The sequence below is a fragment of the Pimephales promelas genome, chromosome 8 (assembly GCF_988280905.1).
Source record: "Pimephales promelas chromosome 8, fPimPro1.hap1.1, whole genome shotgun sequence".
NCBI classification, from domain to species: domain Eukaryota; kingdom Metazoa; phylum Chordata; class Actinopteri; order Cypriniformes; family Leuciscidae; genus Pimephales; species Pimephales promelas.
Window position 1 is genome coordinate 3,556,028 of NC_142776.1, and position 17,798 is coordinate 3,573,825.

Here is a 17,798-nt window from a genome sequence, read left to right on the forward strand (position 1 = left end):
TTGGTCGATTGGCTGCCTACGTATGGAAGTCCATCTCCTGCACGCGAGAACTCTTCGTTGATTACGAGTTGTAGGCTAATGGAGGGAAAGAGGAAAGATCAGGTAACGCGCTCACTCACCTGTGCTCCTCGAGAGAAACACACTGTTCCGAGATCAGCATTTCTCTCTCCACAACCTCCACTATCAAATACCCCATTATTAGGCTACTATATTCTACGGGTTTACTTGATAAAAATATAAATACATTTTTTTAAATTTCAGAAGAAAATGTGAGTTGCCCATACAGTCTTAAAAATCCAGGTTCTTTATTTGCATTTTTGGTTTCATAGGAACCTACACTGGAAAAAAATTAGTGTAGGATTTACTTGAAAAAAGCCAGGCAACTTTTTCACTCAGAAAATCCTAGTACATTTACAAAGATTCGTCAAGTAAAAACCTAAAAATATTTATCAGTAGCTTTTATTAGAAATCTTTAAATTAAACTTTACAGAAAATAAGTAATTAACTTGGTAGTAAAAGGTTGATATCAATTCAGTTGAAATTTCCTTTGCCTTTCCATTACATTTCACTAAAACAATAATATTGAATTTTATTAGACATTTATAGTATGTGCTTTACATAGATCATCTAAGTAATGTATACATCATGTCAGATGTTAAGCATTGTGTGAATGCCAAGACCTCAATACTTGGTAGACATTAGGCTACACAATGGCGGTAACATTTGATGGGTCGTTTTTGTGTTTGAATGTGTCATTTTGAGCAAAAAATTGACTCGAAATGTCACAAAATGGCAAGTTACTAACAGTGACAACAAAAATCAATGTGTAAATACAGCTGAAAACCAGTGAAAAATGAACCTCATTAATTATTCAAGGTCCAGTGCATGATGGGAACCCCAGTATCAGAAAAGTTTAGTAATTTTTACTTAATTTTATTGAGTTGATATTTACACTTTCATTTCTACTCGCTTGAATTAAGTGCTGATATGGAATTTACTTAGTTTTTTAATTCTTGCCTGAACTAACTTTTTCATGTAAATTACATTGGGTTTTTTTTCAGTAGTATTTACTTCACCAAAAAATCATTTTTTACAGTGTATGGAAACTTTCCATCGCACAAAAGTTTTTTAGAACGCTCTTCACACTAAAACATGGTTCTTTGTAGAACTGAAAACCCTCAGTCTTTTGGAACCTTTTTTTAAAGAGTGTATTGAGTATATTTCTATGCATAGAGTTATAACAGTCAAAACAACAAACCCACAATTCTGATATAAAATCCTGGACCCTGTTTCGATTTTTATAGGCTATTTGTAAGTCTATTTTGTGCCACATTTCAATACTTTGCTTTATTTTTGTTCAAAACACTAACCTCAAATATGTGAAATACTGATGCTGGCTTTAGCTATACCATTAATACACAATCACACTATCATAGCACAAAGAGCTTTACAAACAAGGGGAAATTCATTTAAAATATATAATAAAATTAACAAGTAATATTAATTAGTGTACGTAATAGTCTTTAACAGACCTATGGAGTAAGACTCTTAGGTTTCACCTCCATTCATTTTCAATGAATAAATAATGCATGTTTCAATTTGCCATGTAAGATACGCAGCCAATGAGCAGTGCTCTATTTAAGGACCCAGAGAAAATCATTCATATATTAAATAAACAATAATGAGACATGATTTTAAGGTTAAATACCAAACTCTGCGACTTTCTGGCTCAATCAGAAACTGCATTCTTGCCTGTGATAGCGTCACTTCGCGGCTCTAGCAGAATCAGCACGCTAGATATCAACGCCAGATTTCTGATTAATAGAATAACTGACAGGTTAGCAAACAACACACATTCCCACAATACAGAGGCGGGATTTCAGTACGGCTGAGTTTATCAAGATTGGCTGCAGCTCAAGCTGTTCTGCGCCGGATTTTGAGCTGCTCTCAGACGGTGTGTGTGTGTGTGTGTGTGTGAAGCAAATGCCCATGCCATCTGAAACAGACAGAGAAAGAGGATTAAAATGCCTTCCTCGGGCAGTGCAGGTGGAGCTTGACCTGATGTCTGTCAGGGTGTAAACTCAGTGGTTACAGATCTGGGCGGCTGCTAATCCAAAGGCTGCAGGTTCAAATCGTGCAAGAGGTGATTTATGAACCACTAAGTACTACTAAGTGAGTAGTTCACTTTAAAAAAAAAACTTTTGCTGATGATTTACTCACCCCCATGTCATCCAAGATCTCCATGTCTTTCTTTCTTCAGTCGAAAAGAAATTAATGGTTTTGATAAAAACATTCCAGGATTTTTCTCCATATAATGGACTTCAATGGGAACCAAAAGATTCAAGGTCCAAAAGACACTTTCAGTACAAACTGCAAACTGTTCAAAGGGCTTTAAACGATTCCAGACGATGAATAAGGGTCTTATCAAGCGAAACGATCACTCATTTAATAAATGAATAACAAAGTTTAAGTTTTATAAGCTCAAATGCTCGACTTGCTCTGTTCTGTGATGCCCGTTCGTGACTCTCCTGTTCGAACTCGTTCATCAAAATGGACGAATCTTTTTTCGTGTCATTTGGTTCATTCAACGAACGAATTAACTCGGAAAAAGATTCGTTCATTGGTCATCGTTTGCACTGAAACTGTCTTTTGGACCTTGAACCGTTTGGTTCCCAATGAAGTCTATTATATGGAGAAAAATCCTGGAATGTTTTCATCAAAAACCTTAATTTCTTTTCCACTGAAGAAAAAAAGACGTGGACATCTTGGATGACATGGGGGTGAGTAAATTATCAGCAAAAGTTTTTTTTTAAAAGTGAACTACTCCTTTAAACTCTAATCTGGGCAAATGTCCCTTTATTACAAATGCATGATAGATTGCTTTGGATAAAATCTTTGCTAAGTGAATAACGACAATTACATGTGCTGTCTGCCCATGTAAAACTCCCACCATGATACCAGGATGATCCTATGTGGTTGGTATTGTCTTCTGAGAGGTTGCTAAAGGGAATCTTACGCATGATTTAGATGTGTCCAGAAATCTCCATGACTGAACCGGCACAACTATTATCACCAGAAGAACGTCGTCGCCAACAATTTCAAACTAAGAGATGATCAGAACCCTAGAGACAAGACAGACACAGACACATTCTTAAGATGGACACATTATGTCTTGCGCCACACACACACACACACACACACACACACACACACACACACACACACACACACACACACACACACACACACACACACAGCTTTAAGCAAACAAGAAAGAGCCCACCTGCTCGGACTAAAGCGACAAACCCTGCCCTCACACCCCACACACACACACACACATATTATATCTGCCCTTTTTGTTATGGTTACAAACATGTGCAGTAGTTTTTCATAGTGCTTATTACAATGCAAATTGTCATTTATCAATTTTTAATTCACTCATGTATTATATTTCCTCTCTAATTGTGTTGGTTTATTGTATTATTCAGTGTGTATATTATGTAAATTGTAAACCTTGTAATATACCTTATAATATATATTTAAATGTATATTAATAGTATAATACTATATATATATATTATATATATAGTATAATTAACTTGGATGTTTAAGTCATTTCAACTTAAATTGCATCAAACTGACTTAAAAAAAAGCTTAAATTGAGTTGAATGTTGTCATTTGTGCTGCAGGATCTTCACCTTTCTTCATAACATTTGCTTTTATTGTGATTTTTAGTAAATGTATGAATTCATTTCTCTTCAAGTTCTCCCAGAATCAATTGTCTCAATACATACAAATGTTGTATGTACATGTTTCTAAAAACGGTTTGCATTGAGAGATTGGCACTATCATTCATTTAAATAAGTGTAACTTGGTTTGATATTGATATGTAATGCAAAGACATTGATACTTTGTTAATTAAGGCATAAATTGTAATGTGGACTTTCTGTAAAGCTGCTTTGAAATGATGTGTATCGTGAAAAGCGCTATACAAATAAAATGTGAATTGAATAACTTAAGCGATAATCAAACGCAGTAACTCAAGTCGCTTTGAATGAAAAGCAGCTGCTAAAATGCAACAAAGTCCATTTGACACTGCATTTTTCCCGAGCGCTGTCTCGAACAATAAAGCAGGTCGTGAAAACCGACTAATGACGAATACGGTTTTATTTCGATACTCATTTACTCCAGTCGGCTTCTGTCAAAGTGATATATATTCGGGGATACGTTCTTCAGCTGCGAAAACAAAGCACTTCGCTTGTAACATCTTACAGCGTGAGGGAAATTGTGTCCCCGTAGTGTGATCACAGAGCCCAAGCTGGCCTGCGCTCAGACAGATGTGTGAGGAAGCCAGACTGCATGTTTTCACTATTCCGGCTACACAAAGTTCTCCTAAAATAAAAAAACGTCTAGTCTGGATAACATCAAACTAATTAAAAGAAAAAGCGTGCTGTTTTTCCACAAGAAAGTCCTTAGATTGGGTATATTTTGACAAAGTGTGCCAACATTAGGAGCCAGAATTTTACACTCTTTTTACTCTTGTGACCTGATATTTAATCAGGGCAATGAAAGAATAATTTACATTAATAAATGGCTGGGGAAATAAATAACCGATGAAATATGCAGCGTCTGAGCCAGTTTGAAATTGCATTTGTTGACCAGAGCCATCAATCTATCGCACACATGCACTCTTAGAAAGAAAAGGTTCTATGTGGAACCTTAAAGGGTTCCGGCAGATCCATCATGGGGTCATTTTATGGATTTAGTTAAACCCATTAAACATGGAAGTATTTTGCAGTCATTTTTTCCTCATATACTCTAGGTTCAGACTGTTGGGTTATTTTGTTGGGTTATTTGTAATATTTTAAACCAGCTGCATGGGTCGTTTTTAATGTGAATACAAATGATGAACCCGCTCACATACCTACCCAGCGCTGGGTCAAAGTAACCCAATGTTGGGAAGTCTGTTTTAAATGGCAAACCATTTAAAACTGGATACATTTGTAAACAGTTTTTTGATGTAACTGTTAAAACATGAATATATAAGAATATTATGATAAGATTGTCATTTAATGAACTGGAACAGCCAACTGATATCAGTTTTCTTTCCACAGATTCCCTCACTCTAAACAATGCTGGGTTGTTTTAACCCAAATCTGGGTAGAATATGGACAAAACCAAATGTTGGGTTAAAAATTAAATTTCAAATTTTAAACCCAACTTCAACTTTTACTTTCAACTGTACATTTTTTAATTGCATTTTTAACCCAACATTTGGGTTTGTCCATATTTGACCCAAATTTGCAGTAGCACCTCATTGCAGTACACAAAATCCAGGGGGCGGAGTTGGATCCAGATATAAGTGGTGGACATGGGTAGGATTAGGGGTGGGGTTAGGGGTCAGGGGGCGGAGATGGGTAGGATTAGGGGTGGGATTAGGGTTCAGGAGGCAGAGATGGTAGGATTAAGGGTGGGGTTAGGGTTCAGGAGGCGGAGATGGGTAGGATTAGGGGTGGGGTTAAGTATCGGGGGCGGAGATGGGTAGGATTAGGGGTGGGGTTAGGGTTCAGGAGGCAGAGATGGTAGGATTAGGGGTGGGGTTAGGGTTCAGGGGGTGAAGATGGGTAGGATTAGGGGTAGGGTTACGAGTCAGAGGGTGGAGATGAGAAGGATTAGGGGTGGGGTTAGGGTTCAGGAGGCAGAGATGGTAGGATTAGGGGTGGGGTTACGAGTCAGGGGGTGGAGATGAGTAGGATTAGGGGTGGGGTTAGGGTTCAGGGGGTGAAGATGGGTAGGATTAGGGGTAGGGTTACGAGTCAGGGGGTGGAGATGAGAAGGATTAGGGGTGGGGTTAGGGTTCAGGAGGCAGAGATGGTAGGATTAGGGGTGGGGTTACGAGTCAGGGGGTGGAGATGAGTAGGATTAGGGGTGGGGTTACGAGTCAGGGGGTGGAGTTGAGTAGGTTTAGGGGTCAGGGGACGGAGATGGGTAGGTGTAGGTAAATCCCACTGGATTTCTTGTTCTGCAGTAAGGACCATCTCCAAACCCAGCATTTTTTAGGTGGCTGTACTTGCTGTTCCTGTCATGTCTACTAAAAAATGTTTTAACTAAAATGTTTTTTTGAGTATTTTATGTTTGTAAAACACAGACTTTCCATTGATTAAAAAAAATTCATATGAACTGCTCCTGTCTTTTTATTTTTATTACTTAAAATGAAAAACCTTCCATATCAGGTTGACTGACCCAGCACTGTCAAAAAAAAACAACCGAGGAAATGGGTTAATCAATGTATAAAACCCAATACGCTTGGTCAAAATAACCCAGCATGCATTCTATCCAATATTAACCCAGCGCTGGGTTGCTAAATAACCCAGAAATTTCTTTAAAATTGAGTCAAAAACACTACAGGGTTCTATACAGAACCCCAATAAAACATTTTTCCGTGGCTCGAGTCCAAACAGTGGATCGAGGAGGTCTATAGTACCTGAAAAGAGCTCTCCGCTCCCGTTCCCATCTCAATGATGCGCAGGACCTGTGGGAAGACATCACAATGCAAAATTACATTTGAGGGTGGCATTTAAGACAGTGTCTATGTTGGTGACCCCAGAGCCTGACCTTTGCCCCGGGTCCCTCTCTCCTTCATGTGTGTCCTGATGTCCCACTGAGATGGGCTCTGATGTCTATTGTGTGGAACGGGCCTGCGATCATCACTCGTTGACCTCCTGGACTCTGGATGAACAAGAGAACTGGGTGGTCACTTCGGTCCAGGGCTTCAGGATCAGACTCCTGTGGTTCAGGTCAAGCGGGGAAATCATTCTAAGCTCAAGAGTCAAAATAATAGAACTTTGTGTCTGTGTCCTGAGCTGCGTTTCTCAAAAGCATCAGGTAGGATGATCGCATTGAGAGACCACCGGTGTCAACACGATGCTTTTGAGGTTAGTAAAGTTACAGCACACCTCTCCTCAACAACACACACGACTTGAGGAAGCATCACAAATGCTGGAGGACTAGTTTAATACTTACACTTACGGGTTTGATCCAGTGTTGCTTTAGTATAATCGAGATGCTATTATAGTATTTATTCATATTTTTACTATTTATTATTTTCTGTTTTAATTTAAGATGAAGTTTTAGTATTGTTTTGTGTGTGTGTGTGTGTGTGTGTGTGTGTGTGTGTGTCATTTTCATTCATTCGTTTTTATTTTTTTATGTCTATATAGATTTTAATTAGCTTCAGTTATTTTCATACGGGTTAAACTATTGCCTTGGCAGTAAACAAGTAATATTTTATTTTATTTCAGTTAGTTTGAAGATAAAATATATATATATATTTTTTTAAATGGTTTTAGTTTTAATCCTAATGACCTTGGATTGAACAAAGTACACCATTCAAAAGTTGAGTCAGTAAAAATATAATAACAATATAATAATAATAATAATATATTATTATATAAATAATAAATATTATATTATATAATAATAATATATCATATAATGGTAAAAAGTTTCTTGAGCAGTAAATTAGCATATTAGAACCATTTATGACGGATCATGTGACACGACTGGACTGATAATGATTCAGCTTTGATCACAGGAATAAATTAAATTATACAATATATTCACAAATAAAACTTATTTTAATTTGTAATAATATTCCACAATATTACTGTTTTACATTAAAAAAAAACTCTTTCAAAAACAAACTTTTGAACGGTATTGTGTCAAAATATGAGCAAGTCTCTTAGCAAACACTAATAGGCTAATGCTAATAAAACCACAAATCAGAAACATCTAGTTCATCACAGTCTGTGATTTAAATGCGAGGGTAATAATTACAACAAAACCTTCATTCGAACGAGGGTTGGGTATCGTTTGAATTTGAACGATTCTGATTCCGATTCCGATTCCTTGTTTCGATTCCGGTTCCTAACGATTCTCGATTTCGATTCTTTTAAGAGGCAGGGTCAAAAAAGTTTAGCTAACCTTGCTAACCAACGGTCTTTCTGAAGGAAATACTCCTTCTGTCACAAATTTTGCATTTTGCCGAGATTTCGTTAATTTTTAGAAAAGTGAAGCCACACTTTGGACCGCCGACGTAAGCTACTCGTTTTCGACTCGCGCGGTTATGCCAACACTTCCGGTAGACGCTTCTTCTTGATGTTGTTCAGCGGTTTCTTCTTCCGCTCAGCGGACTGTTTAACTTTTGAACGATTCCGGGAAAAACGAAAAGTTAGTCCCGGTTCCAATCGATACTCGATACTCAACCCTAATTCGAACACAGGCAGTAAAGTAAACCACCAGCAGAAGAAGAAATATTCGAGAAATAGATATTCCCGCTTGAAAACAGAACACGCTGAGCTCTTTCAGACAAAATGTAAACTAACACGATATAGCAAACAAGGCTAGAGTTTATATTTAGTTCGTCCAGCCAGAGAATGTAGCAGCACATAGAGAGGATGCTTGACACTGAGGTAAACACACACACACACACACACACACACGCTTGGCTTCCCAGAAGAGCCTCAAATGCTACCTTTATCTTCACATCTTCCTCTCTCGGTACGAGACAGTGGACCGGGGCTTTTACAGGGAACAGTTAAACTACATCTGACGACGAGCGCCCTGAAAATTAAACTACATGAACTAGAGTGATATGAAGATTGAGTAAATGAATAGTATTTTAAATAAATACAGACAGACAGGGTGTTTTCATGCTTTTTGATACCCAGGACCCACTGAAGACCTAGAACTAGATTTTTTTTTTAAATCTTAAATTTAATTACTGGCTTTTGTTTCATATTATCAGTTTTATATTATAATATACTAAAAAAAAAAAATTCATTAAAACTTTTATATTTTTTTATATATTAGGGCTGTCAAACAATTAATCGCATCCAAAATAAAAATTTGTGTTTACATAATATATGTGGGTGCACTGTGTATAATTATTTTATAAATATATAAAAACACACACACATGCTTGTACTGTATATATTTAAGAAATATTTTAATGCATATACTGTATATAGATTTATATATAATTTATATTATATATAATTATAAATATTTTATATATAAATAATATTTTTTTCATAAATATACATGCATGTGTGTGTATTCATATTTAATTATACACAGTGCATCCACATATATTATGTAACCACAAACTTCGTTTGACAGCCCTTATATATATATATATATATATATATATATATATCATATGTGCATGTATTAGTGCTTTCAAATCGATTAATCGCATCTAACATAGAAGTTTGTTTATATAATGTGTACCCATATAATAATACACACACACACATATTATATAAACAGTCTTTTATGTTAGATGCAATTAATCGATTTGACAGCACTGTATATGTGTGCACTTATATTATATATATATATTAAAATGCATGCATATATATATATATATTTATTTAAATGCACATGCATTTAATATAAATATATAAATTTAATTTAATTAATAAATTGAATATAATATAAATTTGGGTCAAATGCAGAAATTGCTGCATGTGACCCAGCGGACGCTGCCGTAGGTGTGTTTTCCAGTCAAGTCTTAAAAGAGAGGGTGCGAGTCGATGACCTGTCGGAAAGAATAAAGCCCAAGCAGAGCGATTCTTCACAGACAGAGCTCCAAAACACGACACACACCGGCCTTCAGTCAAACTTCACATGTAAAACACTCGTGTAACCAAAACCTGCTCAACTCTGCTCCGCGGAGTGTGAAGCCGTCAGGAAGTGACCTCTCCATCACAGCCGTGTCACGAAGGCCCACCTACATGGACACACACACACACACCTGTCGGAGCCAATAACAGCCCTCCGTTCACTTCTTCAGCTCTGAAACCCCAGGTCAAGGATTGTCTTTAAATAGGAGACACCTGCCTGTTGTGTCCATAGCTCAAACTGTCTGTGATCTCACTCTACTTTCTAAATCTGTGTGTTATTTACTGCACCGCAAGCACATCAGATGTTTGAGCGCAGCGTCACAGGTCGAAGGTCAAGGTCACGAGGAGCGAGGCATCTTCTCTGAACGCCACAGCCGCTGAATCCGTGTTTAAAAGGCCGTTCGAAAGATTTACATTCCAGGTTTCACTGTTAACATGGCAATTAAAATAACATCTGGTAACACTTTACAATGTTCATTAATAACACAAACAAACATTAAGAAGTGCTGTTTTTACAGTGGATTTCTGCCTACAGCTGCCAGGTCTTTACTGTAAATTTAACAGGATTTTTTCCAGTGTACATTCAGCTATGAAGCATCCAGGTCCTCTGGTCACTGTATCAATCAAAATGTTACAACCTCGAAAGAATCTCAAGGACGGCGTTTCAGGATTTTAGGGAGTACTTTGGGTTGATTCATTTCAAAGTCACAATTCAATCCATCGGAATTCGCAATTAAAATCTTTTAACCAAGGATTTTGCTTTTTTTTTTTGTTGTTGTTGCATGTTCTACACGATCTAGCAGGAAAATGCCACCGAGTCACAGTAATGCACTAACATATCAAAACATGAGGGCAAATATGGCTTTAGAATAAAATGTTTTTCCTTTTCTGACAAAAACTACTATTCAAAAATCTTGCAAAATATGTTTTTTTTTATAAGAAAATAATACATTTATACAGCAACGACACATCACATTGATCAAAAGTTTTCCATTTCAAATAAATGCTGTTCTTTAAAAAAAAAAAAACAGTGTTGTGGACTTTTTTTTCTCAACATTGATAATAATCAGAAATGTTTCTTCAGCATCATCATATTAGGATCATGTGACACTGATGCTGAAAATTCAACTTTAAGTAGAAAATATTTAAATCACAACCGTTATTCTAAGCTGTAATAATATTCACAATATTACTGTTTTTACTGTATTTTTTTTTATCATATAAATGCAGCCTTGGTGAGCAGAAGAAACTTCTGATAATGTAATTATTCATATACTGAATCTACATAAGTTAATAAATTAAATAAATACATTAAAGAATGACATTTTGTGCAAGAAACATATACAAATGAATAATAAAGGAGAAAATCTAAACAAACATAAAAGCTAATTTCCTAGTTCTATGCAGTGAAGTTATGGTTATTAAAACAGGATATGATTCAGAGTTAGGATGTTTGTCATACAGCCATTCTGAAAGTGTCTTTAGATTCAAAGCCTCAGTTAAATGACCACAGCCTGACACAGAATGAAGAGTAAACACACAGCAGAGCAGTCATACCCACATCTGATGAACCACACATGAAAAACTACAATCTCATTCTGTAAGTCGCTACATGATGATTCTCAATGGAAAGCAGTGGATTCTGCTCTCAGATTGTCTGACGGGAAAGTCACTGATCTCGGGAAACGTACTGAGGGATTTCCAGGAACGGCCCCAATACTTCCATTAACCTTTCGGCACAAGGACCCTGAAACCAGTCCGCACGCGTGAGTCATGAGACGAGCTTCCGCCGACACATAAACACAACTGTTTGTTTGAAAGCAGGTTGATCAGGTGGAAGTTTAAATGCTAACCATGAGCTGTCCATAAACATGATGTTAGAAAGAACACAAGCGCAGGCAGCGTGCCAACATATATCCCGGCTAACGGAACATTCCGGCAACTTATGAACAAACGTTCTTCCAGTAACATTAATACAATGTTTGTTCCCTGTCATTTAATAACGTTAGCACAAACACATCATTAATGAAGCTGTTTTACATTGCATTTTTTAAATGTTACAGCTCTCGTTTGAGAATGTTCCGAGAACATTCAAAAGTAACATTCCCATCGTGTTTGAAGAATGATCAAACGGAATGTTCACTTTTTCACTTTAAACATTAAAAATAAACAAACGGGATGCTTTGAACGTTCCGAGAACATTAGAAATAACTTTCTTAGAACATTGGATAGTCAATCAGAGCTTGGCTTTTCAATATGTTCAATATGACACAGTGGCGAGCCACTTTTTCAGCAGCCTTGTTTACGAAGGGTTTTTTTCATTCATTGTTCATAATTTTCGTTTTTTAAGTCTTTGTTAGAGTTATAAGCCATGAATCAAACCAGCCAAGACTGAGAACATGAGGGAAAGAACTACAATTCCTTTGTGCACACACTCATCACTTACAGTGCTTAATGGGAGTGGGCGGCACTAAAGAGTTCTTGGTGCAATTCGTTTGTTTCGATTCTCTGATTGGTGGAGATTTCTGTGCAGAATCATGGGTACTGTAGTTTTCAACAGGAATTCCACTGTTTAATGTGATTATTTAAAAAATAATTTGAAATACTGCAGGCTGATAGTTTTAACCCTGTAGCTTACAGTTCAAAAGTAATTCCCTTGTGGATTGTGCACGCATTTAAATTGAATCATTAAAATATATCATTATTTGTATCGAGAATCATGAAATTTGACTAAATGCGTTATCACACAGTCAGAAATTGAAATGAAAAGCCCTTTTCAGACTGAATGTATAAATATTGACAATACTTTAATCTGGCCTCAGGATCTGGTTACACACGGAGAGTGATATACATGTGGAAAGTGCAGGAAACAAGTGAATACTGATTTAAATGGCACAGATCAGACGAGCAGCAGAAACTCATTAGGTGACAATCATTGGTTGTGTAGTTGAACACTGTGCTGATGTGCATAGCCTGAGATTGAAGACAACAGAACAGTACCAAAGCATTAACGTTGTCTTGGCTTAAAAAATAAAGCATCTTAAATGAAGGTGATTAAAATACTGTCTAAAATAAATAGTGAATCTGGTTCACAGCGGCTGCCGTGGAGTCAAAGCCAGGAGAAAGCAGCACGTTTCCAGTCTTTGTCGGATAGCTGTAGCGCGTAGGGACGGACTCTGGTCTGTGAGGCATCCTAAAATCAAGCGTTAACATGATTGAGGTAAGGTTGCCATGGATACCATTGCAGCATATGATGTGAGGTCACTTCCTCCGGCTCACATCAGCTGGGATGGCCGTCAGTCACCACTCTGATCCGGTGAATAACACCATCTATCAGCTGTATGACCGGGATGTACCGTCAGATCCCATTGGTCAGGTCCTCAATAACGCCCCCCATCACCAGCTTCCGGAGAAACTCCTTCTCTTTGGATATGTTGTGTGTCCATGACTGGGTTTGTGTGAGAGAAAAAGAAACAGAAAGAGCACAATGGAGCAAACGGTCATCAAGAGTTTGTCACGTGCTGCGCTCAATAGAGACATGACGTCTACACATGCAGCTTCGCTTTTGTTTTCACAACCCGCAAAAGAAGTTTTCAAATTCGAATTTGTAATTTAAAGGAGTAGTTCACTTTTTTTTAAAAAACCTTTGCTGATAATTTACTCACCCCCATGTCATCCAAGATGTCCATGTCTTTCTTTCTTCAGTTGAAAAGAAATTAAGGTTTTTGATGAAAACATTCCAGGATTTCACTGGGAACCAAACGGTTCAAGGTCCAAAAGACAGTTTCAGTGCAAACTGTTCAAAGGTCTTTAAACGATTCCAGACGATGAATAAGGGTCTTATCAAGCGAAATGATCGGTCATTTAAAAAAAAAAAATTCGAGTCAATTCGTACATTTCGTTCGTTGAATGAACCAAATGACTCAAAAAAAGATTCATTCATTTTGATGAACGAGTTCGAACAGGAGAGTCACGAACGCGCATCACAGAACAGAGCAAGGTGACCATTTCAGCTTATAAAACTTAAACTTTGTTATTTATTTATTAAATGAGCGATCGTTTCGCTTGATAAGACCCTTATTCATCGTCTGGAATCGTTTAAAGCCCTTTGAACAGTTTGCAGTTTGCACTGAAACTGTCTTTTGGACCTTGAACCGTTTGGTTCCCATTGAAATCCATTATATGGAGAAAAATCCTGGAATGTTTTCATCAAAAACCTTAATTTCTTTTCGACTGAAGAAAGAATGACATGGACATCTTGGATGACATGGGGGTGAGTAAATTATCAGCAAAAGTTTTTTTTAAAAGTGACCAAGTCCTTTAAGCTGAATCATCCATCTATACTTCTGTTAAGATATAAAATGTACATGCTAAATACACAATGAAAAAATATAGTAGACCTGAAAATAGAGCTGGTTTCACACAACATGGGTGTGTTGAATAGGTAGTTCACTTCATTATTTCGTCTTAAAATCCAATATTGTGTTTTCAAAAAAAATAAATATAAGATAATGCATTTTTTTTTTTACATATTTTCTTTTTGCTACTAAAAATGAAATCTTGTACATGCATGTCTTAAGCATTTGGTTTTCTGTTATTTACTTTACACATGTTCTGCTGAAGTGATTTGTCATCAATATAACGTTTTCTAACTTGCCAACAATCATATGCTTTTGCATATTGTGTGGCAAAAGTGTCTATGAATTTATTACGAGTTAATGATCAAGTTGCAATACAGCAGTTTAATTTCCAGATTTTAGCAGCAAATCTTTTTGTTTTGTAAAAAAAAAAATCATTTTAGTGAATAAACCACATTTTGTGAAGATGAATTAACATTTTTTTGAATATATTTCTGTCATGAGTATTTGCCATGGTAATGGACATGACAATGTTGATATTTTAGAATGAATATGAATATATCTGAAAAGTGTTGCTGTTATTGCAGCAGATGCTGTTTTGCTGCTACTGATGCCGTTATACGCTGCAGAGAAAGTATGAGATTTGCTACTGCCAATACAAACAAGACAAGCTGTTGCTGTACAATATGTAACATACATGAATAACCCATAGCAGATCTATACAGGTGGAGCTGGGGAAGGTGGACGGTTTCTGAATGCGCGCTGCAAACTGATACAGCAAATGCTGACCAGTATTTAAAATGTTAAACAGTGAGGTCATTGGCTACTGATACAACAGGGACCAATCAGCTGTGCTCTATAGAGAATGATGTGATTGAAAGGGTCGAGGGTTTCATGACAGAACATTGTACACATATTTTTGTTTTCTGTTTTTGTAAAAAAAAAAAAAAAAGTTGATTCTTTTGTGATGAGGCAAGTAAACCTACAGGTCTGGACAAGCAGAAATCCTCATTGTTGATTGCTGGTTAGTTTCATATTCATCCACTTGATGAATAGCTTGGCAAGCGACAGTATCAATCAACAGTGAAACTGCAGAGAACACACACACAGCTCGACCTGCCAATGCTGGCTCATTACTCTAACCTCTCGGGTTTCTGCGTTTTCCTGGAACAGAGAGCAGCGGCAGTCGTGAGGTCATGTGACCCGTTTGTGGATGTGACTCAACGGACGGGATATTCCCAAAGACCATCGACAAGACACTTTACTCTACTCTTCTTAGATACCAAAACTAGTACATTTTTGCTATCTATGACAAGACAGCTGTCATAAATTCATCAGGGTTCGAGGTAAAAAATGCCTATTGGGAAAAGCGGTGAATTCCTCAGGTAAACTTTTTCCTAAATATCAATTCCAAATTTTGCTCTTTAATATTTTTTGGAAACGATCAATCATTCAGATCGGGTCAGAGTGGTGTTGTTACCTCTTTGATTGCAGACATCTTTAGCTTCTCGTAATAGTGCAGAGGTGCACGAGGTGAATCCATGTCGTATCCGAATCCGGCCACCGCCACCTCGTCGCAGTTATGGAGGGCCATTGTGATCGCAACAGTCCCCAATGTAGGAATATTCTGAAGAAGATAAAACGCTTAGTATTACAAGTTAATTAGTATTTAGTGAAGTACTCAGTAGTCATACATGTACTTGTGTGTGTAGTCAATGATAGCTTTACAGAAAATGACTCAAGTTAAAGACACATTAAGATAAAAGAGTTTTTTTGAGACTGAACTGGAACTAAAAATGTTAAAACTCAGATTAAGTAAGTAAATGAATGCGTAAGTGAATGTTTCAGAGAACCTATTTTCTAAATTACCCAATTTCACTCAAAAGAGTTGCACAAATAAAGACGATTCACATCCATTTGTAAATTGAACATGTCTGGCTTCCGGTCTCATCCGCTTCCAGTTATTTTTAGCTGTACAAAACAGCTTGTTGTGCTGCTTGATATTTCTTATCATATTATTTTAATGTATTGTCGTAATTATTAAAGCATCATTCTTCTAGTTATTGTTCATTCACAGAAAATAGCTTACTTGCAAGCTATCCACCTTATTTTGCAACATGCAACCATACAGTAGATATCTATATAAAGGCTAGATGTCTTAAGGCGGAGTTTCTTTCGTCATCACCGGCGGCCATCTTGTCAACACGAGTGGTCAACACGAACACAAATACTCTTATCTCGTTGAAATCTTGACGGATTTACAAACGGTTTGGTTTCTTACAAACGTTATTAACGTGGCTATAATTATCTGGATGATTATTTAGTTATAAACTTATTATTCATAAGTATGCTGTGTCATAACTACATCTCTGACGATTATAACAAACCAAACCGTTTGAAAATCGGTATAAAATTGAGCAAGTTATGGTTATTTTAATAGTACGTGTACCATTAACACAATGTAACGAGTGAGCGAGCTGCCTGTGACAAGATGGCCGCCAGGGGCAGACGTCGACCTCCATTGGCCAGCAGCGTGGACGAGATATCTAGCCATAGATATCTATGCATGCAACTATATTGTTTGTGCAAAAGTAATGCATCAGGGTAAAATAATTCAGCTGCAAAATGTCTTTTATTTTATTTATACTCAAGTAGTCATTTTCTACGGAGGCGTATTGCATTCACTTGAAGAAAAAAAATCAACTCTGTTTTTCTGAATTAATGAGTTAATTTTTCATGAGAAAAAAATTTTTTCTCTGTTTTTCTGAATGAATGAGTTAATTTTTCATGAGAAAAAAATATTTTTGCTCTGTTTTTCTGAATTAACGAGTACATTTTTCATGAGAATTTTTTTTGCTCTGTTTTTCTGAGTTAATGAGTTAATTTTTCATGAGAAAAAAAGTTTTTCTCTGTTTTTCTGAATTAATGAGTTAATTTTTCATGAGAAAAAATTTTTTTGCTCTGTTTTTCTGAATTAATGAGTTAATTTTTCGTGAGAAAAAAAGTTTTTGCTCTGTTTTTTCTGAATTAACTCATTAATTCAGAAAAAACAGAGCAAAAAAAAAAAATCCATGAAAAATTAACTCATTAATTCAAAAAACAGAGCAAAATATTTTTTTCTCATGAAAAATTAACTCATTAATTCAGAAAAACAGAGCAAAAAAAAAATTTCCATGAAAAAATTAACTCGTTAATTCAGAAAAACAGAGCAAAAACTTTTTTTTTCTCATGAAAAGTGAACTCATTAATTCAGAAAAACAGAGCAATTTTTTTTCTCATGAAAAATTAACTCGCTAATTCAGAAAAACAGAGTAGATTTTTTTTTCTTCAAGTGAATGCAATACGCCTCCGTAATTTTATATTAATGATGAAACAATCACTTTTTTTTTTCATTGCCATCCATGCTATTTGTAAGATTAAATGCATGACTGAACATGGATGTGCAAAACTGAACAGCCATGGATGGACTGAATGCTACCGTTGAGTGCACTGCTCACACACTTCAGTGCAGATAATGCAGCGTGTGACTGACTTTATCAGAGAAACAGTGAGAGCAGGAGATGTGTGTGTGTGTGTGTGTGTGTTTATCAGCAGAGAGGGATCATCCAGTCACCACTAGATCCATCAGGGAGACGAGTGTCATGGTGAAAGTCTTATCACCACAAACTCTTTAGGCTAATCCTGCTCCAGACACTCCGCCTGCATGCTGATAACAGGAAACGCATCACAGCTCGAGCCCCTCAAACACTCGTCT

General features: G+C 36.6%; 1 protein-coding gene across 4 annotated transcripts in view; it reads right to left on the reverse strand.

Moving 5' to 3' along the window:
* Positions 1-12,472: 12,472 nt before the first annotated feature.
* Positions 12,473-17,798, reverse strand: part of st3gal3a (ST3 beta-galactoside alpha-2,3-sialyltransferase 3a) — a 47,829-nt gene continuing 42,503 nt past the window's right edge. For all 4 annotated transcript variants that reach the window (XM_039648792.2, XM_039648793.2, XM_039648794.2 and 1 more), the window contains 2 exons: positions 15,525-15,671; positions 12,473-13,134 (listed from right to left, as the gene is read on the reverse strand). In XM_039648792.2, coding sequence (XP_039504726.1) covers positions 13,045-13,134; positions 15,525-15,671 — 237 coding nt within the window. In that variant the 3' untranslated portion in view covers positions 12,473-13,044. The remainder of the gene's footprint in view (positions 13,135-15,524; positions 15,672-17,798) is intronic.